We start from the raw sequence: 27,027 nt of genomic DNA on the forward strand, positions 1-27,027 counted from the left end.
AGTAGTCAAAGAGAGAAGTGTACAGACTTATGAGAAAAGAAAAGTGATTGGGCAAAAATCTCTAGATTAAAAAAGGGCAAGTCACCCTTGCTTGATAGAAAAAAAGCTTCAGAATATACCGCTATCTGTTCATATCTGTAAACGGTCTGTCTCCGTTATAGACTTACCTGCCAAGAGAGAAAGTCCAATGTCAATGACCCAGACTGGTCATCCTACCCTATGGCCTTTGGTGTATTCATATGCTGGCTTTTCTGTTTAGGCATCAGTTTCTTGTGAGTTTGGCTATGGTGAGTTAACTCCCTAAAACATGATCATTCATCGGTGACATCTGAGAATGACGGAGTCCTGGGGCTGAGAGAGCCCTTTTAAGACCATGTAGTTCAGCCTTTTCAAGCTACCAAATAGATCCTGGATCTGGAGGGTCTCTTCAAGGTCAGTGCAAGGACAAATGTCTATCAAGGTAATCCTTCTCTACAGAAATTGGAATAAATATCAAACTAAACTCAATCTGAAAAGAGAGGAAGATGATACAATTTATATACCTTGTTTCCTCCCCTCCATCCACCTCAAATTCCTTCATTTTAATGAAGTAAAAAGATTTTACAACTTCCAGAATTGGGAAAATCTCGGTATTAAAATGACATCTCCATCTTACATTCTTTTGAATGAAAGTAATAGATTTGGCTTTGAAAATCCAAAGTCACACAGATTTATTGTTATCAGTTTAGCATCTGTACATGAAATGATTTGGTCAGAAACTGAGCATTTGTTCTAGGATGTTAACATCACAACGCCTTTTGTTGACTTGAACTAATTCAGCCATCCAAACTTCCTGGGAGATGTGTCATTTTCTGCCTCAGAGGCATTAATGGTTTGTGTAAGATAATAAAGTGAATTGAGTTTATAATTTAAGATGTTGTATCTGATGTTCAGGGAACTTGGTCAAAACTGATTTTCACAGTGATCCAAGGACTCAGACAATATCAGTGCTGCTTCAGAAACTGTAGTTTGTATTTAACTTAATGTTGCTGTATTTTACAAATTTGTTGGGGAATTTAAAAAAATTTGTTGGGATATTCCAACGTAATTGTGTAATTTGCAAACAAAGGATGAAAAAGTCGTCATTTCTTCCTCCCTATAAAATCCATCTTCTTTTGAACTCTGATTTTTAAAACTTCTAAGCATTTAAAATTTCTTTTAAATTATTCTATTAAAATTTAATTTACCATGCCTAAATTTTGCTTTATGCCACATTAACATTAATAGCAATAACACCTTGTAGCATAATAGTTTAGAGATAAAAAAGTATTGCCTGAGGCTTCTCTCAAATTCCCGCAGTTAAAGAAGGATATAAATCCAGGAATCACCATGTGCGAAAGTACCGCATTTACTTGGACTTTGGCACCCACAATTACTATCACACACGAAGAAAAATTCTAAAGCACAAAGAATTTTTGCCATAATTAAATTAACATTTGCATCAATCCTTACTCTTTCTAGTTAATATAAACATATCTTAATCAAATGACTGCCAATACCAGTAAGGAAGCTCATCACTTATTTGAACAGGCACGATCTTTTGGTAACAAACACATTCTCTCTTGCTTAAGGGCAATACAGTTCAGCAATTTTGGAGGATTACTGACCAAATTCATTTACAAAAATGATATAATTGCTGTCTGCTACCCCTGGTCTGCATCAGGGATAGGAGGAATGTATTTGCGTTAATTTTTCACAACACTAATTTATTAAAATTTAATTAATAAAATTTAATTAGTAAGTGTTTAATAGGGAGTAAGACGAATTTGAGCATCTGGAACAAGTGGTTGCCACCTTTAGTTCAGAGCAAGATATGCTCGTTTTATCCATAGATACGTTAGGTCCTTGGTGAGTGCCGTATATGAGTCACCGCACTGACCAAAGGGGTGTTGTCAGGTTCTGCTTGGTCTGGAAAATTTCTGCAGCTCTGCACCTATCGTTCCACTGTAGGGCTGAGAATCTCATCACACCAGGCAGGGCTGTGGGAGCTTCACTGCCAAACACATTGTGTATCAGGCCTGGCTTTTATCCTGAATTCCAGACTTCATAAATTCAATGTCTCCTTGACATGTCCACTTGAATGTCCAATAGGCATCACAAACTTTAAAGGACAAAAAGCAAATTCTTGACTTTGCACCTCCCCAAGCCTGTTCCTCTACCAGTTTTCCCTGTGAGTAACCAGCTCTCTCGCTCTCTCCGCATTGGGCCAAACCCCAAATCCAGGACTCCAGTCCTGTCTTCCTCTGACCCTTACATCTAAGCCAATATTAAGCCCTCCCCACCATTTCCCCATCTCCATGGCCATGGCCACAGTCCATGCCAGCACCCCGAGTATACTTGTAATAGTCCCCTATGCTTCTCGCTTCGACTGTTGGCCCCTTAATCTACTCCCCACCCAGGAACCGAAACAATCTTTATGAAAAGACAAGATGGCTAAGTCCATGTATAAACACTCCAATGCTTTGCAGGGTATGAAGAGTACCATCTGTGAGGCCCTGGCCTCACTTGTCCCATTTCACCCTCTCTCAGCACACCCTTCTTCTGTCCTTGAGCTTCTAACGCCAACATGACTTCCCAGTATCACGGCCTTTGCCCTCGCTGTTCCCTCTGCCTGCACAGCTCCTTCAGCTACCTTGTTACATTTCAGCCACTCATCATCTCAACAGAGAGGACTTTTCTGATCAATGTTTCTAAAGTGCTGTCTGCCCTTCACCCTCAAGTCACATCACTCACAACCGGAAAAATCTTAATAGGTGTGCTCTTCTTTTCATTATGATAATATATTATATAAGATGACCTAATATACCTGTTTAACACTTTATAATATCCCTAACTATATATTTCTATATATATTTACTCAGGGCCTTGCTCAAATGTCACCTTTTCGGTAGACTTTTCCCTGACACCCCATCTGACATATCAACTCCCTCACATATCCTATGGCTACATTCTGCTTTTTTTAGGTTCTCCTTAGCACTTCTCACTAACAAGCATACATATTTTACTTGTTTTGTCCCATGCACTGCCTTTGTCACTACAATGACTATGTTTTGCTGATGACTGCATCTACAGTGCCTAGAACAGGGTCTGGCACATAGTGGGCTTTCTCTAAGTAATTTTTGACAAAGTAACTTTTAAAATACCTCCCACTGGACTATAAGATCCACAAGTACAGAGACCTCTAGAGGGTTCATTATGATATTCCCAGGGTTTTGTGCTGTAACGTTTGTGATGCCTATTGGACATTCAAGTGGACATGTCAAGGAGACATTGAATTTATGAAGTCTGGAATTCAGGATAAAAAATACCCACGTGGTAGACGGTGGCTTTATGCAACCACAGGTGAATGTGGAAAAGCTTCACAAAATGAGGAGCTGGAAGATGGGGAAAGTCAGGGAAGAAAGGAGATGAGGGAGTGGAGATAGGGAGAAAGTAGCTGGTAATATAATTCCGCTTTACATTTTCAAGTCTCTCCAAAGTGTACTTGCGGCCTCTAGTTGCAAAACGAGGCTCGTTGGCGGAATGGAGCATGACAGTGATGGCAATCAAGGACAAAAGCGTTCTTTCTTTTCTTTTCAAACCCAGAAAGAAGACAGATGGGGGGAGAGCAGGAAAACATACTAAATTCACCAGTATCCAATAGCAATAGTCAATTGTCTATTTTAAACGGTATTTCTTTTTTTTTTTTAAAGATTTTATTTATTTATTCGACAGAGATAGAGACAGCCAGCGAGAGAGGGAACACAAGCAGGGGGAGTGGGAGAGGAAGAAGCAGGCTCATAGCGAAGAGCCTGATGTGGGGGCTCGATCCCATAACGCCGGGATCATGCCCTGAGCCGAAGGCAGACGCTTAACCTCTGTGCCACCCAGGCGCCCCTTAAATGGTATTTCTTACTTAAGTTTACACATACACATGAGAAATTGATTCTGTGTATAAGTTAGAAGGGCAAAGAGAAATGCAAATAGTGGGCAGTGAAAAATCCAATTACACAGAACACAAGGACATCGAAAACATTTTCTACATAGGAGGGCTTTCGAATACCTGTGCCTTTCCGTATCTCGCCCGTGGACTCTGTGGGTATTTGCGAACTAGTTCCTGGAATGCACTCAATGCTTCCTCAATTTTTCCCTGTTAGGAAGAGGCAGTTACATAAATGGAGTAAGTTCAGATTCATAATGTTATTCAACATGGTTTTTTAATATTCACCAAGTAACGTCAAAATTTCCTGGACTCCATTCTAAGTCTAAAGACAATTTTATCCAAAGTTTTAAAAAATTAAGTTTGGAAAGCATAAAATAAAAATGAACATAAATATATTTTATTTTTTCAAAAAACAGTAACCTGACAAATGTTGTATTTTATGTCTTGGTTAAAGAAATTGCATTTTCACTCTATACGCACAGTTCCTACATGCATTATTTTTTCATTTTCTTTTTCATTGAAGTATAGTGGACACACAATGTTACATTAGTTTCAGATGTGCAACAGTGATTAGACAAGTCTATCCATTACGCTATGCTCATCACAAGCATAGCTACCATCTGTCACCATATGACACTTTTACAATATTATTGACTATATACTTGAAGAAAATATTTAGGTTTTTTAAGTTGGGGAAAAATACTGCTGGCAGCTGGAATGTCTTGGGGGTCTGCAATGAGAAGTCTGAAGCACCTGCTGGGGTGGGGAATAAACTCACAGGAGTCACAAGGCCACTGGCTCGTGGTAACTGTCACCCACTAAACACTAGCACTGATTTGGCTGGTCTGGTTGACTCTGTCATGTGACCCCCGCTAAAGCTCACATGGACCCTTAGAAGAAGATAGTCCAAGCACCTCCGATAGGTCCCTGACCACCACGAAAAGAAACAGAGGATGTGGAACAGGTCAGCTTGGTGAGGGTCTTGGCAGGGGGTGAGGAACCCTCTCCCCATGCCACTCCATCCCTGCCCATTCCAAGGGTGAAACAATGTCTCCTGATTTCCAATGGATGGCCGCAGGTCAAGGATATTGGGAACCAGGGGACAGAGACAGATTTTCTGAGATGGACTTTCGCAGACCCTTCAGCTCTCTCTAAACTGGTAAATCCATTCATTCCTCATATAAATGGAAGCTCGCTGTGGTTTCTATGTTTTGATGTTCACTGAGTGAGTTTTCATGCGACCAAGTTGACCTCACCAGTGGAGCTAGGCAAAGCAAACCGTACAGGACTACCTGGCTGTTACCGACACCCACTTCTGAAAGATGTGACTACACAGTGAAAGGTCAGGCAACGTCCCCATTACAGTTACTTAAAATCATTTCTTTAGGTAGAGATCACTGAAGAAGGAGGCTTTCTTTTCCTCTCACTTGCCCGTTAAGTGGTGCTGAGGGGTTGGACCGATTGGTTAGAGGCTGGTCTCCATCACCTGAAAAGTGTATGACTTAAGGCAAGTTACTGATGACTGTGCCTCGGGTGCGTCATCTGTAAAATGGGGATGAGAGTACTCAAGTACCTTGCAGGGCTGCTGGTACGGTTAAATCTGGTAACACAGAGAAAGTGCCAGTAGACACCGCACAGAGCATGCGGTGTGTGGGGAGTGTGCATGTAGCACAAGAGAATGGGGCCCGTCCCATGAGACCCTTTGACCTGATCGACAGGCAGGTTAAGGCGGACAATGAGGACTGGCTTGTAGAGATAAATCAAGCCAGGAACACATACTCAACATTACATTTATTATCAGAAGTGACTGCATTTTAAATATATTGTCCTCTCACGACATGAATTTCTTTAAAGATTTTATTTTTTAAGAGCAAGCAGTTTTCGGTTCGTGGCAAAATTGAGAGAAAGTACAGATTTTTCATCGACCCACCATGTCCCCGACACACACAACCTCCTCCTGATTACCATCCCACACCACATGGTGCGTTTTTTACAGCTGACAAATTTACAGACACGGCAAATTACCCAGAGTCTATCATTTACCTTAGGACTCGTTCACTCTTGCTGTTGTATGCTCTATGGGTTTGGACAAATACACACTGACTGTATCCACCATCACAGCATCATACAGACTGGTTTCACTGCCCTAAAAATCCTCTGTTTTTTATTTATTCATCCCTCCCCCCACACATTTTTAAGGGATGAAGACTTCAACATTAAATATCTTTTTCTGTGTGACTTCCTTCTAACTGCCCTTTTTCTTCTTATTAGAAGAAAAAGAAGGGAATAGCTGATTCCAAGCAATTTCAAAACACAGGCAGGTGAATTCTTAGGTTTCAAAGTCTGTGGCTTGAGGCTCTGCCCTCTGGGTCCTTGGCTCTGGCCTCTGGGTGCAAGGCTTTGCCCTTGAGGTTATCTTTCCTTTCTATTGAAAGTGTGATACGTTTTATCCGCCTGTTTACTGCCTGTGGAATTTTAGGAGTCTCTCAGCTTTCTTTCAGTCTGTCCTGTGTCTCTTGCAGGTGGCAGTGCTTCTCCTGGTATAATATTCTCAAAAGCCTTGCTGGTCTCTTGTGTCTGTCATGGGGATTCACACCATTTGACAAGAGTCACCTCCACAGACTCTTCAAGGATAATTCCAACTTTATCCCTGGCTTCTGCTGGATGGTTGGGTAAATCCAAGAGTCATACATCTACTCTCTTCAGGAAAAGGATGTCCAGCACGCTCTTGGCCTTCTCTCCAGGGTACACTTTCCTAACAATGAACTTCCTAATCATAGCACCTTCTGCAATCTGGAGAGACTAAGAAATCTCCCCAAATTATCGTTCTGGCCCCTTTTCTCTTTAACAGTTCCTTCCTGAATTATCACTTTCCTCTAGTATTTTACTAGAAGCAGCAAAAAAGAAAACCAGGCCGCATCCTCGACACATGGCTTGGAAATCTCCTCAGCTAAACATCCAAGTTCATTGCTTGCAAATTGTGCTTTGTGTGGGCCTGTAAGATACAATTCAGTTATGTTTCCTGCCACTCTGTAATGACGACTGCCTTTCCTCCAGTAACAGTGACCCGCTCCTCATTCCCTTCTGGGCTCCTGCCAGAAGTGCCAATCAATGTTCTACTTGTAATGATGTGAATATTCACGAAGATGATCGATAAAGCTTTCTCTACGGTGCTCCTCACTTCTGAGCCCTCTCCGCGGGCAGCTTCACACCCACATTTCTACCGACAGTCTGCTTAAGACAAATCCAGGCTTTCGTTCGCATGCATCTCGAAATATTTTCGGCCTCTCCTCCTTACCCAGTTCCAAAGCCATTTCCATATTTTTCAGTATTGGCTATAGTCGCACCCCACTGCCCAGCACCAAAATCTGGACTTGTTTTCTATGGCTGCTGTAACAAATTACCAGACGTTTGAATGCTCAAACAACAGAAATTTATTCCGGAGGACAGAAGTCCAAAATTAGTTTCACTGGGCTAAAATCAAGACACCAGCCGAGCCGTGCTTCCTCCAGAGGCTTTAGGGGAGAGTCTGTTCCTTGCCTCCTGACAGCATCTCTTGACCGCGGACGCATCACTCCAATCTCTACTTCTGTCTTCACATTGCCTTCTCCCCTCTGTGTGCCTTTTCCCATGTTGTCTCCAATTTCCCTCTGCCTCTCTCTTATAAAGAAACACATGATTACATTTAGGACCCAACTAGATAACCCAGAATAATCACCCCGTTTCAAGATCTGTAACTTATCATATCTGCAAAGGCCCTTTCTCTAAATAGAGTAATGCTTACGGGTTCCAGGGATTAGGACATGGCTATTTGTAGGAGGGAACCATTTTTAGCTTACCACACGCCTTCTGTAACTTAAATTGCAAATGTTGAGGCTATTTTTGTGAAAATCATGCTAAATGCACTGTTACGATTTAAAACATAGGAAGAACAATATTCGTAACCAATCTGCTAAAGCATTTTGTTCCTTCTGGATACTCCCTTAGTTGGCCATCAAGATTATAAAAATAACGGAATCTTTTGGCTTGACCAAGGCATCCTTCCAATCCCCTTGAGACAGAGGCTGTGTTGCCTTGCTAAGGGACTGTCAGCCCTGCCCTCACCTCAGCAGGCTGGCAAAGCAAATGTGTTTGGTTTTGGTCTGGAAGAATTTCCCCTCCCTAGAATCTTCCTAGAGAATGCATTCTACCGCTATGATGCAATTCTTATTTAAAAACTTAAAGGCAAGACACAATGCTTGAAAGAATTGCCTAAAAATCATCTCTTTCGACAGAGCTTACATTTTCTCCAAGGACCAAGACAGCTCACTGGACAGACACGTACTTGGGCCCCACTGTTGGGGCATGAGGCCAATGGGCTGTGCTGAAGGGCATTAAGACACAGCCCCGCAGATGTACTGAGGAATCCACTGGTGAGATGTGAGGGAGGAAGCCGTGCCATCCATCAGTGTACCCTTTATGGAGAGCCACAGCAGAACGTTTCTCTCTGGACTTGGTGGAGAGCAGCTCCTCCGATGAACACTATTAATCTTACAGTGTGATGCTACTCCTTTTGTGTTCTGCCTACGGCGTATCCATTCATCCCAAGCTCCTTTCAGAGCCTGTGATGCAAACTTTCATGTGGTGACCTTACTCTGGCTTTATTACGTGTTCCCTTTACCCGCTCTTTTTTTTTTTCACTTAAAATACAGTAATAGTAAATGACTCTAGCTCATGAATGAATATTTTAGTATATCATCCCAAATCCTTTTTTCTAGGGGTAAGGAAGAGTGTTAAGCAATACATATGNCGTGGTGACCTTACTCTGGCTTTATTACGTGTTCCCTTTACCTGCTCTTTTTTTTTTTTTCACTTAAAATACAGTAATAGTAAATGACTCTAGCTCATAAATGAATATTTTAGTATATCATCCCAAATCCTTTTTTCTAGGGGTAAGGAAGAGTGTTAAGCAATACATATGACTTTTGAAAATGACATGATTGAAATAGGATCTGATCTGTACATTTTTGATGGAAAAACAGTGACCTCATACTTTCATGTAGCACAGTCCTTAAAGCTAGGTGTGAACTGAAACTGGACCCCTCTACCTAGGGCATACCTCAGCATGGGCCTCGGCTCTTCCCAGGTGACCAGCTGCATCATTTGAAAATATCAGCCATAAAAATAACCTTAAACGGACTTATGCTGATAATTCAGTCAATAATATGGCTCCCTGCTATTTCAGAAGTAAGAATTATAGCTATTCTTTCCTCCCTCATTTACTCTGTTAGAGATTTGGGGTGCTCCTGGAGGAATGCCTCATCATTTCTCCAGATGAGCGAGAACCAGAGGATACCCCATGGACTGTTCCAGCACTTTTATGTCCCATTGATTTATCTTCCCCTTGGCAACTGAGCCCATCTTTCCCATTCATTAAAATTACATAACAATACTTCTCTAAAGCTGTTCATTTGTCCTTTATCCTCCAAGTCACCTGTGAAATAGGCATCCCACACTTTCATATACGGCATTCAGTAAAGAGAAAGTGGAGGATGCCAAACAAGGGGATAGAAATAGAAGACTCCTACTTCACTTCCACTAAGAAATGCAAATTTCCCACAAATAGTAGATGGCTTCATTTTGTAAAGTTAAACAAGGCAGATTCAGGGGCGCCTGGGTGGCTCAGTGGGGTGCCTGGGTGGCTCAGTCCTTAAGCATCTGCCTTCAGCTCAGGGCGTGATCCCAGGGTCCTGGGATCAAGCCCCTCATCGGGCTCCCTGCTCTGCTGGGAGCCTGCTTCTTCCTCTCCCACTCCCCATGCTTGTGTTCCCTCTCTCACTGGCTGTCTCTCTCTCTCTGTCAAATAAATAAATAAAATCTTAAAAAAAAAAAAGATCCAGAAATCATTCCAGTGATTAAATTTAGGGACCGTGAACAACAACTTTGCTGCAATAATCTTTGGAGTTACTCCATCTTTATGGGCTGCTGAAGAGGGTAAGCCAACCTTGGCCTGGGAACCCTGCCTAACGCGTGTTATAGAAGTCTCTGTGTTCCTGGTATGTTTCCGATAAATATGTGGGAAGCATATTCTTGTCCCAACTCAGTTCCTAACTTGTGTGTTTTTGTTGTTGCTTATTTACTTACAATCCCCCTGTCCCTTCTTTGCACCCAAGGCCTACTGGGGGAAAAAAAGCATATTACAGGAAAACTAACAATCATGACGCCGAGTCTAATTCGAGCAGAGTAGAGAAAGAGAAATTTCCATGACAAACAAGTAGGTGATTAAGTGAAGGTGTTATTAAATGCATTATTATAAATGTTAGACCTGATAATTAGATGATGAATATGACCGAGTCAGAGAACAAGAACTTCAATCTAGTGTCAAGTTCTTTTTTTAACTGCAATATCTAGAAACAAAGGCAAGTCATATTTCAAATTAACTGATAACAACACAAACCATACAGTAGTCCCCCTGAAAACTGCAGGTGCATGAGATTAACACCTAGTGAGAAGAATGTTAAACCCAATGTCATTTCAACTAACAGTAACCACCTTAAGAGTCTTGGACTAACTTATTTTTTCTTTTTGCCATGAGGTGCTATACAATTAAAAACGTTCACCTATATGGCATTTGACATAGTTGATGCTTTAAAAAAAATATCTTATCTGATCTTCATAAAAATGAAGTAGGAAGATTACTTAATACTCTCATTTTTTTTTAAAATAAGGAAACTGAGGCTCAGAATGGCCAAGTGTTTCGTCCAAAGCCACACACCTGATGGGCAGTGGTGGTAGGCTGACTCCAAGTCAGCCGGCCTAACCGTTACTTCCACTGCTATTTGTCCATACAGATGCAATTTTTCCCTTTCACTTGATTCATTTCACATGGAACGCCAATGTGCTTGGGGAAAAATCCACTCTATTCAAGGGCTGCATCTCTTCTTATTATTTTGTAACAATTCAAGAGTAATGCCTGAATTTATTGAACAACTAACCCATTGCACGTTTCTGTGCCAAACAAAAACATCAACGTACCCTTTTACGAAGCTTTTCTGCAGCATCAAGTTCGGCTTTAATAGTCTTATCAAATTTATTTAATAGTTTAGGCTTCTTTTTCTTAACTGAAAGAAAAAAGAGGTTTTTATTTTGTATTTCTTTGTCTAGAAATAGTTCTTAAGAATAGTGATGTACAAGTAATGAGCAAACTCGCCCTGCAGGAGCAAGCGCACTTCCGGCTCGCCTCTTCCCACCCCATCCCCGGGAGGACACGAGCAACAGCTGCCAAGTGAGAAAACATAGCCCTTATATGCTCAAGGGTGTTCCTGGGAGCCTGGGTGGGTACTGGTATCCTTAAACTCAAGGAATACTGGCTTAGTTTCTGGAGGGAAAATGGTAGGTGTGATTTATAAACTCTTAGGATCGACTTCTTGGCTAAGTCCGAAAGACTGCAGAAAAGAACAGAATTTCGTAGTCTAGCACTCAAGGTCCTCCTGTCGTATCATGGACTTACCACTGCGGCTACATTCCATCCTTCAGCCAAACACGACCATCCTGTTCCCCAAATAAGCTCTGGGCCATTTCTGACGCTACTTCCTTATCTTCGTCAGTTGAAAATATGTTCATCCTTCAACAACCAGCTCAAAACCCTCCTGCCTCCCTCACTGCACTCCCTCTGGACGGAAGCCCACAGCACTGTGCATACCTCTCTTCCATGGTCCTTCTCCCACAGGACTTATAGTATAATCGTTTGTGCAACTTAGTCCTTTTCCAAACCCTAAGCTCCTACAGAGCTTAGGTGCAAGCTGAATTGGTTCATGTTCACTTGGCATGAAGTCACATCCAGCAGTGGGGGGGGTGGGTCCTGTTGGGGCCCATCTGGCAGTGCCCGTGGGGTGGACGGATGCCACAAGCTCCCTGGAAGCTTAGAGGAAACCATCCTGTCTGATGGCTCAGGAGAGTGACAAGAGTGGGACATGGAAGGGAAAGTGGGATGTTTCAGATAGAGGAGGGGACTGGTGGTGGGAGAGGGGATGGAGTGGGAGAGAGAGAACAATCAGAAGAGACGTTCTTCATTAATGTTCTGACACTGAACCTATCCATCCAATCTCTTCTGCTCTCTCCTAGCACACAGGAGGAGGGGCTCTCCTTCCTAAACTCCCAGCCCTCCACACACACACTGGTCCTCTGTCTTCTACACCTCCCTGGTGTCTCCTCACTCCCTCACTCTATTCTGGGCATCTATCATCATTTAATAATGCTGAAGCCTTTGTCATCCTAAAGCAAGACAAACCTCAGCCTACCCTCCTCTACCTGCCATCCTCTCTTACCCTCCCCTCACTCCTGGCTCCCTCTCAACTCACAGTGCTCTGGCTGCCTCACCCAACACAGGGCAAAAGCAAGTCTTCTGGAAGAAAGGGGAGCTCAGTGGTTAAGAGTCAGATGGCAGGGGTCTGAGTCCCAGCACTGCGATTTCCAAGCTTTGTGACCTAAGTCAAGCTGGTACTAAACTTCTCTGACTCTTACTTCCCTCATCTGTAAAAATAATTTATGATGCAGATGCCTCATCTGTAAAAATGCAGCGTTTTTGAGAATTAAGTTGATATTGTGCGCGAGCAAATAGCACAGTGCCTGGCATACACTTAAGTGCTCTGTAACCGACGGCTAATGATGCCTACGGCCTTCTCTGCACCCCATTGGTTCCTCATTCTCCGTCTCCTACCTGACTTCTCTGCAGCATCTGGCACAGTGGACTCCTTCCTCCTTCCTGAAAGGATCGCTCTCCTTGACTTCTGTGTTGCCCACTTTCCTAGTTTTCCTCCTTATTCTCTGGCCTCTTTATTTCCTCCCCCGGCTCGTCTGTGGCTCCTGCCCTCCACTGCTCCCTGGGATGTGGTGCTCTTGGGGGTCAGTCTTCAGCCCTGTATGGGGCTTTCTTTAACAGTTTATATTCCAAATGGAGCTACAAATTAACAGGCTAACTTTCTTTTGCGTTACAAAAATCATACATCCATGTGTTTATGATTTATGATGCAGATGCCTCACACTCAGCAGATAAGAAATCAAATGCACTACTGCCCCTACTCTACTCATTCCCATATCTGCCCTCTTTCGGAGAATGGCATCCATCTGGTTGCCCAAATCACAAAACTGGTTAGAGATGGCAAACAAAACAGGGCAAAGAAGGAACACGTGGATTTATCCAAACAAAGACTGAACAGAATCATGACGATTTTTTTAGCATTCACTCTGTGCCTGTCCCCATGCTGGGTGCTTTACCTATACCCCCTTTTATTCTCTCAACCTCCCAGACATAGTAAATTTAACTCCACAGACATGTCACTTGATACCTCTCTTCTCTCGTCCACACAGGATGAGACACATTTTCCACTCAAATGGTTTCCAAAGGGAGGGACATTCCCTAAAAACTCTTGGCCTCTTGCCTCTCCCTACAGGGGCACTGGTGTGACTTATCTGCTCACTGGGTTAGGGGATGTGACAAGCTTGTGTGGTTCCGTCCCACCCTTTCTCTTCCTCCCAAGAGCACATGTAGGATGCTAAGTAACGCCATCTTACAGGGAGGTCTCCACTTGGGGGGACTAGGGCTGTTCAAGCTGCCTAGAGTGGGCAGTTTTGTCTAATTCTGGGGTTCATTACTAATCACCCCATTATTCCTGCTCATCTATGCCCCATCCTTCAAATCAGCTGTCATCAGCAAGAAAGCTGACACTCCGCTCCCCTTCCCTTTATTTCCCTCCTTGTGCATTTTTAAAAACTGTTATGCTCTTTTATTTGTTTATTCCCCCTTTCTCATCCCCCCCCCCCGAGCCCTCAAGACCTGTATTGTTAAAAAAATATAAATGGCTAAAGCAGAGACTGACAAAATAGTGGATGATGGGTGTTTTCAGCTGCATGTCATTACACGTTAGCATACATGCTGAGGACGTGGAAAACAAATTGGTGTTTGACTGAGATGTGAATGCGCGGTGGTCAGTTAGTGTCTTGTCATCTCAGCACTGACTTATGTCTCTCAATTGCTCATTTCAGTTTTGCAGAAGTGTCTGTCAGCAGAACGCCATCAGGACCAAGAAAGCCTGGCATGCACCCGGCTACAGGATGTTACTGCTAACATCACTGGTTTTCCCAAATCTGTCTCCCGTTTTATAAAATTAACATGAGATTTATCTATAAGAAGAAAAATCAACTACTGGCAGTTCAATGTAGTCATCAGTAAAATAATATGCTTGTTAAACAGTTGTACACTGTATCTTAATGTCAAAGTATTTCAATGTCATCACAAAAATAGACAAAATATTAAAAATGTTATATGTCTCTTTTCACATATCTTCAAATTTAGTAGTTTCCATTTCTCTTCTCTTTGAAATTCAAGTTTGGTCCTATCATGACTATTTTTACTTTTAAATGCATAAGAAGCCTAAGGCAATTTTCCCAATTCTAAAAAACACAGAGCTCTTCCTTCTTGTTATGGGGAGGCACATGGCCAAGCCACAGAAACGATGATGAGTTCTCATGGTTAGCGATGGAACTCGGCTCCCAGGTGGTCTGGGCCTCAATTTTCTCATCTACAAATGAGTGACATGGGCTGGCTGTGTTAAGGTCTCTTTGAACTTAGAAATCCCGTGCTTTTAATTTTCAGTTGATTGAAATCACATTAATAATCTTTCAAAGTAGACCTAGAAGGCACTGGAATGAACTATTAATTTTGTTGAACATGGATTTTTAAAAAATGGTTTAGAAGGAAGCTATTCATGCTATATTAAACTTTGTATAAAAATAATCACGGCCATTGCAAGTATTTTATTTTTTTCCAAAACCACAAAGAAGGAAAAAAGTGCATTTCAGTTGCATTTCCAATTCTCAGTTCCCTTGCCATGCCATGGTTGAAACATTAAGAGGAAACAAGAAGAAAAAGAAGGACGATAAAAGAATAATTAACAATATGAGAAAAGCTCTAGCAATACATACCTAGATTATATAAAAATGAAGTTGATTCTCTTTCATTTCCACTTGGTCCACAAATGAAGATCTTTTATATTATGGTGCAACAAAACAAAAACCAAACAAAACAGACACAGGATCTTTGCATTACTCTGTGTTCTAAACCCACTGCATTAAAGAGAGTGATGGAGATGGCAATGTCTGCCACATGGTAGAGAGAGAAGCCACAATTTCCTAACCAGTCTCCCTGCTTCCAGTCTGTCCCCATGGTCTACACTGTCCTGAGGATCTTTCTGTCCATGTCTCCCACTCTTTATATACACCCATGGATCCCTGAACATACAAAATAAAAATGAAATTCCTTAGAAAGCCATGCCAGCAGTCCCGATCCTGGTTACCCACCCAAGAAGAATGAAAGCATATGTCTACACAAAGACTTGTAAGTGCATGTTCACTGCAGTGCTTTTCACAGGGGCCAAAAAGTAGAAAAAGAACAAAGGTCCATCAGCTGGTGAATGGGCAATCTGTGGCATAGTAATACAGTGGACCACTACTCTATACTAAGCCGTAATATGCACAAGGTACCTCAAATGCATTATGTTAAGTAAAAGAGGCCAAATTCAAGAGGCTACTGGCTGGATGATTCCCTTTATACAGTATTTTGGAAAAGAGAAAACTGCAAGGAAAGAAAACGGTAAGTGATTTCAGAGGCTGGGAGTGGGGGAAGGAGTTGACTACAAAGGGCACAAGAGAATTTGGGGGTAACAGAGTTCTGTTTCTTAATTGTGGTGGGTAAACTGTATCTAGATGTCTATACAAACGTCAAAACTCATCCCTGCACACTTGGATACATATGGTTTGGACTTAGCACGTGTAAATTATGTCTCAATACTGCCTTAACAAAAACGTTATAAGGAAGGGACAAGCCACACATGATTCGCAGTGAGGACCGTTACATATACAACAGTATGAAAAGCATTTGGGCATGAAAATACCATACTCTTTTTTTTTTTAAAGTAGGCTTCATGCCCGGTGTGGAGCCCAACATGGGGCTTGAACTAACGACCCTGAGATCAAGACCTGAGCTGAGACCAAGAATCAAACGTTCAACTGAATGAGCCACCCAGGAGCCCCCAAAATATCACACATTTAAAAATAAATCTGATTTTGAGGAGCCCCCTCCCTGCCATGAATCTTATGGGAGGTAATTCAAATTCAACCTTATGAGGAGACGCTTATGAGGCTTCTCCCTGCACAAAAAAAAAGGGAAAAAAAGTGCTCCTCCAGACATAACGAGGCCCTTGATGAAATCTATATATTTTTATTTAATATCTCAACTACCTTTTCTTCTCCTGATTGCCCACCCCTCTTCATAACCATTCTTTCCCCCCTCCAAGCATTTTACTCTTTTGTATAAAAATTATTTAAAAAAATTTTTGATTCCTCTTGAACTACACCAAAATGTTGCTGTTCTTCAGTGTTTGCATGCAGTGGAAAGGCCTTTAGATTAAGACCAACCTTCTTCACTGACTCGTTCATTCCTTCAACTATTTGCTAAAATGCCACTGTGTTCCAAGGACCGTGCTATGCTGGGATTTCAACAGGCCTTCCTCAAGGAGGCTACAGTCTTACTGAGAAGAAAGATGTAAATGGATAATTAACCTTTGGAGGAATGAGTTTAAGGATGCACCATGAGTGGTGCTAATCCATTTGAGGGGCAGAAGGGAAAGCTTCCTGGGGAAACTCAGAACTCAAGCATACCCAGTGGAAGTAGTGGTAGCATTATTCTGAGCAGAAGAAAGAGTAGCTAATGTGTAACTCAGTCACAACTGGGGACTTGTATTGTCATCATTCGTTATTTTTTCTTGTAAGTGAAAGGCCAAACATCTCCTTTGGCTTGGATACTAGTGTTTGGTACTATCTGTATGAATGCTCTTATTGTGGGAGTCAGGGCTTTCAAGAATTTTGGAAAGGTGAAGGAGGAGAAATTGTTCAAGGACTCTGGGCACAGTCTTGATCTCTCTCCACATCTGAGGATGTGGCCTTAGTGGTGCTGAGCCTACTTCAAGAGCCAGTAGAGGCCTGAAGTGCATGTTTAGGGAGTCTAAGTTTTGCTGAGAGAGGATGTACACCAAAGGGAAGTGGCATAGCAAGAATTGGGCTTTTGAAAATAGGCAGGACACAAAGTGTACAACTGTAGCTCCCTATCCCAACCCAGATGAGGGATTCCACATGCCAAGGGATGCAATGCTGAGAGTCATGGCATCTGCTCCTGCCCTGGGCTACCATTTTGTTTTTGATACAACTCTGTATGCTAATTAAGGATCTTAAATTAACTGCACTCTGGGACAGAGAGAGAGAATGAGAGTTTCTCCCACTAAGTCAAAACCACCAAAATGCTTTATTTATTCAAGGGAGATAATGTCCATCTTGAGCTATTTCACAGTTGTGCTTCCTTGAACCAGGTTTACGGTCTTTCACAAACTGGCCCCTAGTCTCTGTTTTCCTCTCTTGTTCCATACCTATAAAGCACTTTACGTTGCCTTTACATACCCTCTCAAATATGGCATGAACTCTGAACACCTCTGTGAATCTTCTCATGGTATTTTCTTTGGAAAACACTTCCCTCTATTTCTACCACAGAATACTCTGCACTTTGACTTTCAAGACCTAGTTTAAATGCCATTTCCTCTATTTAGTCATCTAAGACTTCATCATGCCAACAAAACAAAACAAAAAAAAACCCTTCCCTTCTGCGTTCACATAGCATTTTGTTTCTAGAAATAGTAAACTTTTCAGGCTGTGTTTAAGTTGGTTGTATATTTAGCTTGTGCATGCTTACCCTCTCTCTCTTCCTATCAACCCTCCCCAACCCTTGCTTAGTTGTTAGTTTGTCAGAGAAAAAAACTGTGTCTTCCTTGTAACTTATTCCCAGCATTTAGCACATGGCCGGCCTTACAGAAAAAGTCCTCAACAAATGTTTCTGAACATAATTTAAGCATGAATGAATCAAGACATTCTGGAAGGGGATGGGACAATGTCAATTTTAACTTAGGCATATGAGCTATTAAGAAAAAAATCAGCAAATTATAAGCAACCAAGAAGAGAATGAACTGAGAATAGCTTGCTTTATAAAAAGAAGGTCTAATCCAAAAAGTGTCGGCGGACAACAATGGAGGGAACAGAGGAAAAAGATGAGAAAAAGTAACAAGTATTTTCTCACTGAAAATATTATAGAGAACGCTGATATTTAATTCCTATGTCTCATTCCATTTTAATTTTTCAGTATATTCAGCAATTTAGAACATAAAGGGCAGAATACTAGATACAACTGCAGGGGCGAGGGGCAGGCTGCCCAAGGTGGGCCACTTTAGCATGAAGATTATTTTGAGTTAAAAGCCATCAAAACTCAGCAGATACAGGAAACGCTCTTTACCTCCCCAACAGCTGCCTAAAAGAATTTAGACAGAGGACCTGCTCTGGGAAGAGAGCTATCACCATAGATAACTACATTATCATATGAACTACATAGGTGGACAGGGAGGAAGCTAGCAAGGCCTGTTTGATCAAAGTTCTCTATGTCCCATTGTTTCTGAGTGGTCCCGCAAACATTCATTTACCAAACATTTACTCTTTTTCATTTTCCTGTGAATTGCATTCCTTCCCTTGGAAGTCCCAGATCCTACCCCCTTCTCCTTTGTTCAAAATGACCCCCTGACTGGAATTTCCATCTCTGTATGGATTCCCTGTTGGTACAAAATTAAATTTGATTTTCTCCTGTTAATCCGCCTTATGTCAAACTTGAGTCTTAGTCTGGCTGGAAGGACCTTGAAGGGCAGAGGAAATTCTTCCTCCCCAACACAATTAGCCAGTAATTTCTTAGACTGCAAAGTTTAGCTAATTTAGTAGAACATAAGTTCACAACGCATCTTGCTTTTACGTTCTGAGTCACTGCTTAATGCCTTATCAAATTGTTTGCTGATAATAATAGTTGACATTTACTGAGCACTTACTCTGCTAGACATGTGTGATTCACCTAGGCTGTGCAAACCATAAACAGGAGGAACCAAGATTGGAGCTTGGGGTTATCTTGACTGCATTGTCTATGCTTTTGCCATTTTGCTATATATATCTCTAGCACAGCCCAAAAGTTAAAAAATTAGGGTGTTTCTAAGGGTTTTGAGAGTGATGACAGAATAGAATTAAGCATTGGTATAAGTATCATGCTGTTGTCAGAGACCAAGAATTGCTGTTCCCTTCAAGGTCCCTCTAGCTGGACTAAGAATGAAATTGACATGAGACAGATTAACAGAGGAGAAAATCAAATTTAATTTCACATGTACAAGGAATCCACACAGATATGGAAATTCCAAAGACAGTCAGGCAAAATTAGAGATATATGTCATTCTGAACTGAGAAGAAGAGGGTAGGAGTCTGGGATTTCACAGGAAAGAATGCAATTCACAGGGCAATAAGAAGAGCAAGTATTTGGTCATTAGATGTTTGCCCTGCCATATGGATGGGTCACTCTGATAAAATTTATCTCTGGTAATAACTCTTATTCCAAGAAAGATCCCCAATTTAGATTCTTCTATGTGGTCAAGAGAAGGGCAAAAGTTTGTCTTGAGCTCACAGGATTCAGATCACCTTCAGTGCAAAATAATCTTCATGCCAAAGTAGGCCATCTTGGGGCAGCTTGCTCTTGGCCCCTACATTGTATAAAGGAATAAGGTGAACTTTGTACTGCTTGTCTCGAAGGATAAAGGTAGTTAAATAACCACAATAATTTTCCTTTTGTGTCTCAAAGATCCAGGGTTTACACGTTATGCAGACATCCTGGCTTAGTAGGATGATCACAGCATAGAGTCTAGAGGACAGAGTGTGAGACTCAATTTTGCCCTTCTTAGGTGACTTGCTTAATTTCACTTCCACGAAATTGGGATAATATCTGACCCTCACTTACCAACCATAAAAGAGCCTAAAATATCAATATAAATGTTAATCATAGCTTTCATTTATAACACCTTATTTTCATGTATCTTAAAATTCTGTTTAGTTAAATGGGAGATGTATATATCTTTGTAGGGGCCGAAGGCAGGCCACCCCAAGATGGCCACTTTGGCATGAAGATGATTTTGAGTTAAAAAAAAGCAAAACCCAGCAGATTCAGGAAAAGGTCTTTCCACTCTCTCAACTGACTAAATTTACATTGGAAAGGAAAGCCTGCACAAGGAAGAGAGCTATTAAGAGATTCTATTTTCACCTAAGAAAGTTATTTGCATAACAGGACAGCCTGTTTTCCAAACCTCAACTCTCACCTTCCAGCTAATGGCCTACCTCCTTATTGTATCTCCAGACCCTTACCTTAGGGGTTTAAGCTCCTTAGCTCAGGATGTCATATAAGCCTCATGTTGCCTGACTGTCCTTGGAGTTTCCTGTCTGTGGTGCCCTCTATGTATAACACTAACACTAAATGTGATTTTCTCCTGTTAATCTGTCTCACGTCAATTTCGTTCTTAGTCCAGCTGGAAGAACCTTGGAGAAAGGAAAATTTGCTCATCCCCAACACCTTATTAGCAAATGGTTTGAGGAATTTTATTTATTTATTTATTTATTTATTTATTTATTTATTTATTTATTTTTAAGATACCAGATTTGCTCTACAGTCAATCATTTCCCTGAGAGAGACTTTGGGCAACTAATAACTTTGTCACAATACACCTGTAGCCGGTTTGTATTTTCTGAGTCAACAAAGGACTAAGGACCTATGGGGCCACACTATACTTGTCCTGCTCCCCAGACCCTGCTATGTGTCTCCAAGTAGAACAACATAAAATATGAAAGACTGCTTTTTGTTATAAGTATCCAAAGATAGGACATGATGAGAAATAATCCAAACAGCAAAATAATTTTAACAGAAGGAAGAGTAAGACCAAAGTAAGACACTGAAGAAAAATATGCTCTTTATCGGAAAAGCAGCCTGAAGCTAAAATAATCACGAAATGCTTTATTGCAATATTATTCATGTTAATTAACAGTTAACCTAAGACAGACCCCATTACATATTTTAATCTTCCTGTATTAGAATTGGAAGTTAATTTTGCTTTTCTTTTTAAAACCAAGCTAGATATCAATATAAGAAACAAAAATCACTAAATCTGTCTGGCCTTGAGGTAAATCTATAAATTAAGGCAAATGATAAAAAGAAAAAAAAAATGAAACAACAGAGCAAAACATTCAAGACTTGAAGAATCCAGTGCTAAGATTTTTGATGGAATTCTTTCTGCCAGGTATAGGGAAAGCAAGCCTGTATCTGCACATTTACCAGTGTTTTTTCAAGGCATAGGCATAGGAGGACAGAGCACTCAGTTCTTTCTCTTTCATCTAAAAGTGTGAGTTGTGCAAGGTATTTTAGGGGAGCAAATTTTGCCACTCCAAGATATGCTTCTTTGGCATATTATTATTTTCAGCTGGTTATTTTTAAGAAATTGCAGATATAGGAGAAGCTCCAAAAACTGAGTAGAAGTTACCCTTTTGTAAAAGACATTTACATTTATAAGGGACATATCCTTTTTTTTGTTTTTAAGAGAGAGAGAAAGAGTATGCATGCGTGAGCAGAGGTGGGGGGGGAGAGGGAGAGAGAATCTTAAGCAGCCTCCAGACTTTGCGCATAAAAAGGGAGATATTCAATTTTAAGGATGTTTCCCTCTTTGTCTTTAAGGGTGTCTTTCCCTCCCAGGAAGGAGGGATCACTCAATGTGCTGAAACTCTTATCAATAGAGAAATCCCAGACTTAAGTCTGCATAACAACCTTATACTTGTTTATTGTGTTTCTCCTGCTAAGCTCCCATGGCTGGCTTCCCAGCCCCACCATCTTTTACCTTTAGCTGAGGATGGAATTTAAGGTGATGGCTTCAGCCATTTTGGAGAGCTATTCAGTTTTCCTGGGTCTCTCCCATGTATACAGAAGGCACACATGCTATTAAACTTTTGTTTTTCTCCTGTTAATCTGTCTTATGCCAATTTAATTATTAGACCAAAGAACCTAAAAGGGAAGAAGGGAAAACTTTTCTGCCCCTACAGTATTCTATTGCTTTGCTTCACAAGGGGTTGTGAAAGAAATCTGCTATCATATCAAGACAGAGTCCTGTTGTTACTGAGAAACCCAATCAGCAGACAGCCATGGAAGTGCTTCTGGCAGGAGTCTTTGTATTATCACTGTGAGAAAGGAAAATTAATGCATTCGATTCAAAAAGAACCTCCTCTGAGCCTGCCTCCTCTAATACCATCTACCTTGTCCGTCTGCAGTACTGGGAGAAGAGGTAAATCTGTGCAACTCTAGACAGATTCTCTTACCTGCCGGACTTCACTGCACATGGGAGGGAATGAGAGTGGTACACCCTTCCTTTGCCTCCTACAGCTAAGGAACAAGAGACTCTTGTTCTCCTCAGAACTAAGTATCAACTATATAGCAGCAGGAGTTCAATATTCAAAGCTTAAACTGAACAGTTAACATACATATTTTTCAGCTGAGAGACACTAAGTACTACAATACAGTAAACATTATATAAAGGCCAATTGTTTTCATCTGCCCCATCTATTGAACTAATGTGGGGCTCCATTGGGAGCATTCAGTGGGGGGAGCAAGTATTCCAGTTTATTAAACGTAGTCCACTGTCTCCCCATAGAGTTATTTTAATAAATTACACATCAGTCCCTTTCTAGTCTAATAATCCTTTAACAGATGTGACCCCATATGTTAAATTAGAAATTTCAGAGACACTAAGTGATGTGTTTTCTATACATAAAAGAAACCCCTTCAGTGCCAAGGCAGTCCACAGGCTTACCAACAGCTGCTTCAGACACTATGAATTTCATCTCCACATGCACTGTTCCATGAGAGGATAGCCACCTTACCCAAATTTTATTGCCCTTCTGGTCCTTGAGCCCTTAACTCACTTTAAGTAACACATTAGAAAGAGAGAGTGAGGGTTGCTTAAGTCAGAAGCACCCTCAGCAGCAAAAAGTAAGAGCTGACAGACTGGCGTCAGAAAGACAGAAAAACCATCAAAATTGAGCCTATTTCAACATTGGCCAGACTATGTAGCGGTAAATGGTGCTATGCACTTCAACAGCTCCAAAAGGCAACACTGCCCAGGAAGTATGATTTTATTAAAATGGGCATTATAGTCTCCAATCACCAAGGAAAGTTAAACTATGTGCAGCATATTATTTTAGAAGGTAGAGTTGCTTAAAAAGTATTTTAGAAAAGTACCTACCAAATTTTAAAATTTTGTTTAAATGGTTCTTACAGGTATTTAAGGCCTTTAAAAAGTATGTTTCTATGGGGGCGCCTCAGTGGCTCAGTTGGTTGAGCGTCTGACTCTTGATTTTGGCTCAGTTTGCGATCTCAGGGTTGTAAGACAGGGTGTGGAGCCTGCTTAAGATTCTCTCTCTCTGGGGCACCTGCATGGCTCAGTTGGTTAATTGTCTGCATTCTGCTCAGCTCATGATCCTGGGATCCTGGGACTGAGTTCCAAGCTGGGCTCCCTGCTCAGTAGGGAGTCTGCTTATCCCTCTCCCTCTACTGCTCCCCTGCTCATGCTCTCTCTCTCTCCCTCCCTCTCTCTCTCTCAAATAAATAAAATCTTTAAAAAAAAAATTCTCCCTCTCCCTCTGCCCCTCTCCCCTGCCTGTGCTCTCTAAATTAATTAATTAATTAATTAATTAAAATAAAAAGTAAAAAAATATGTTTCTATGAAATATTGATTTCCCAGTAATGTTAAATAAAGCAGTAATTTCCAAGCCTGGCTATACATCAGTAGCACCAGGGGAACTTGAAATAAACAGACATTCCCAAGCACCACTGAGTAAGAATCTTAGGGGAGGGAGTGTTGCAAAGGTGAGGAGATAAGCACCTATACTAGAAAAAAAAATCGTTATAATTCTGCTCTGCAGCATTGCAGAGATATCTAAATATTAGTACACATATATGAATGAATGATTTAGGTATTTGGGGGCTTAGTTTCTAATGTTACCTTATTTTTTTTTGATTATCAGATGTCAACATATGTTCGCTTGGTGTTTGTCAGCATTAATATTGGCTGGTTATGATTAGTATCCCTTCTAAGACACAAGTTACATTTGACTCATATCTTTTTAGACGTAACGTGAGATGTCACCAAACCAAGTGGAAATCTTTAAATATAATTCAATCACTGTAAAATTCCAAGAGTGCTTTGATAATTTCTTCATATGTGAAGAAAATGAAAATCTGATATTATAAAATTTTTATTAATCTTGGTTTGTAGGAATGGTGGTAAACATAAGATAACCACAAATTTTCAACAAGCGATTCAACTGTTAAGATCTGGATCTCCAGGAAATGAGAAATAGTTGAATTTACTGAAGAATAGCAAATAGAGTGACAGATAACTATTTCTAATATTTTAAAAATAGAAAATAACATGTTTAACTGATTGAATTTTCACTACAGGCAAATGTGAATATAGATCAGAAACAGAGACATAAACCTATAATTCAATATATTGAAAAATAAAGCCATTGCCTTTCTGAAATAGATGTGGTGGAAATAACAATAAAGAAGGGGATCTTGTCTTCAAATATTAAGGTTACATGCATATATTAAAAACAAAATCAAATTTCTAAAAATTTCCATATCATATATGAAACAATGGTGTTTGAGTTACTTTATATTGGACAATGAAGAGTAGTGATTCCTGAGAGAGAGTAATCAAATTTTTCAAAACCAGTGATAAAAAGAAAACTCAAAACTTAGACAGGGGAGAACAGACATGCTACATATACGGAATGAAGAATAAGGATGATAGCAGACTTATTAGAAAAAAATGGAAGGGAAAAGGGAATGGAGCAATTTTTTTATGTACAGTTGACCCTTTAACAACATGGGTTTGAACTGTGTGGATCCACTTATACGTGAATTTTTTTAGAATACGGTGCTGTAAATGTATTTTATGGCTTTCTTAATGACATTTTCTTTTCTGTAGTTTATTGTAAGAATACAGTATATAATACATATAATGTACAAAATATGTGTTAATCCACTGTTTATGTTGTAAGGCTTCTGATCAGGGTGTTAGTAGTTAAGTTTTTGGGGAGTCAAAAGTTATAGTGGATTTTTGACTGTGCAGGGAGCTCAGTGCCCCTAACCACTGCGTTGTTTGAGGGTCAACTGTACTAACAGGAAAAAAAAAAAAGTCAACTGAGAATTCTATACCCAGCAAAAATATCTCCCAAAATAAGGGTGAAATAAAGTCTTTTCAGATATACAAAACTGAAAGAATTCATTACCAACTGGCCTGCACTACAACATATGTTAAATGACATCAAACTGAAGGAAACTGATAATAGATGGGGATCTAGATGTACACATAAAAAAGAAAGGACTGGAAATGGTACCTACATGGGTTACTATACATTTTCTTTCTTATTATTTAAATATTTTTAAAAGCTGGGGCACTCGGGTGGCTCAGTTGGTTGAACGTCTACCTTTGGCTCAGGTCATGATCCAGGGTCCTGGGATCAAGCCCTGCAGTGGGCTCCCTGCTTCTCCCTCTCCCTCTGCCCACCGGTGCACCTGCTTGTGCTCTCACTCTCTCTCTCTCTCTGTCAAATAAATAAATAAAATGCTTATTTAAAAAAAAATAATCATTTTATTTATTTATATTTTAAGGTTTTTTTCTTTATTTTTTTAGAGAGAGAGAGAAAGAGTGTGAGTGGGGGAGAGGCAGAAAGAGAGGGAGAGAGAATTGTAAGCAGGATCCACGCTTAGGACAGAGCCCAACATGGGGCTCGATCTCATGACCCTGAGATTATGACCTGAGCTGAAATCAAGAGTCAGCTGCTTATTAACCCACTGAGCCACCCAGGTAGCCCAAAAGATAATTGTTTTAAATAAAATAATTGTTTAAACAAAAACAATAGCAACGTAGTATAGTCTTTAAAAGTAAAAGGTACAACAACAGCACAAATTCAGAGGGGAGAGGTGGGAGTATATATTGTACGGTTCTATGCAGTACACGTGAAGTAGTATAGTGTCACTGGAAGGCAGACTGAGAAGCTGAGGGTGTATGCTATACACCCTACAACAGTCACTAAAGAAGTACGAGTTATAGCTAACAACAAGACAGATAAAATCAAAGCATAAAAATTATTCAATTACTCCAAAAGAAGTGGAGAGAGAGAGAAATGGCACAAGTAGATGTGACAGACAGAAAACATACAGCAAGAAACGGATTTAAACCTAATCAAATCAATAAGCACAGTAAATACAGATATCCCAATTAAAAGTCAAACAACTTCAGCTTCAAGGAAAAAGCACAACCTAACTATATGCTGACTACAAAAATGCACTTCAAATACAAAAACACAAACAAGTCAAAAGCCAATGGAAGGAAAATGGCATGCCGTTCTAATAATACCAAAAATTAATACCTATATTAATGTCCACGTAGATTTGTGTTCAAAGAATATTATCAGTGGCAAAGAAGGTTATTCCATAATGACAAATGAGTCAATTCATTAAGGGAATATAATAATCTAAATGTTTATGCATCTAATAGCAAAACCTCAAAATCCATGACTCTGAGACAGAACTGTAAAGAGAGCAGTAAAATCCACAAGTCTATCAGAGATTTTCATACTCTTCATTCAATAACTGATAGGACAAGTAGAGAGAATGTCAGCAAGGATACAGATCTGAATAAGAGTATGAACCAACCTGACCTGACATTTCTAGAACATCTCCTCCAACAACAGCAGAATACACATTTCTGCAAGTGCACATCAAACATTTTCCAAGCTTCCACCTTAGAGAAACTAGAAAAATAAAAGCAAATCAAACCTAATAGTAGAACAAAGAAAATAGTAAAGATCAGAGCAGATATCAGTAACTTACAAAGTAGAAAAATTAATAATGTCAATAAAATTAAAGCTGATTTTCAGAGAAGATAAACAGATAAAACCCCAGCCAGACAGATTTAAAAAAGAGAGAAAAAAACACAAATAGCCAATGTCAGGAATGAATGATATCACCACAGATTTTACAATTATTTTATTTTTTAAAAAGACTTTATTTATTTATTTGACAG

The 27,027-nt window shown here is 40.4% G+C and overlaps 1 protein-coding gene and 1 long non-coding RNA gene across 6 annotated transcripts in view; both read right to left on the reverse strand.

Annotated features, from left to right (window-relative positions):
- ASPH (aspartate beta-hydroxylase) overlaps positions 1–27,027 on the reverse strand; it is a 209,617-nt gene that overhangs the window by 60,053 nt on the left and 122,537 nt on the right. For 4 of the 5 annotated variants that reach the window (XM_034668106.1, XM_034668107.1, XM_034668113.1 and 1 more), the window contains 2 exons: positions 10,976–11,061; positions 4,082–4,168 (listed from right to left, as the gene is read on the reverse strand). In XM_034668106.1, the coding sequence (XP_034523997.1) occupies positions 4,082–4,168; positions 10,976–11,061 (173 nt within the window). Of the gene's footprint in view, positions 1–4,081; positions 4,169–10,975; positions 11,062–26,662; positions 26,756–27,027 lie in introns of all 5 variants that reach the window. The other variant, XM_034668105.1, reaches the window with a different exon arrangement.
- LOC117803752 lies at positions 7,372–9,658 on the reverse strand. The gene is made up of 2 exons (XR_004627803.1): positions 8,760–9,658; positions 7,372–8,589 (listed from the first exon to the last, which is right to left on the reverse strand). It is a non-coding gene; the product is annotated as an uncharacterized LOC117803752 (long non-coding RNA).

This window comes from Ailuropoda melanoleuca, chromosome 9 (assembly GCF_002007445.2).
Source record: "Ailuropoda melanoleuca isolate Jingjing chromosome 9, ASM200744v2, whole genome shotgun sequence".
NCBI lineage: Eukaryota > Metazoa > Chordata > Mammalia > Carnivora > Ursidae > Ailuropoda > Ailuropoda melanoleuca.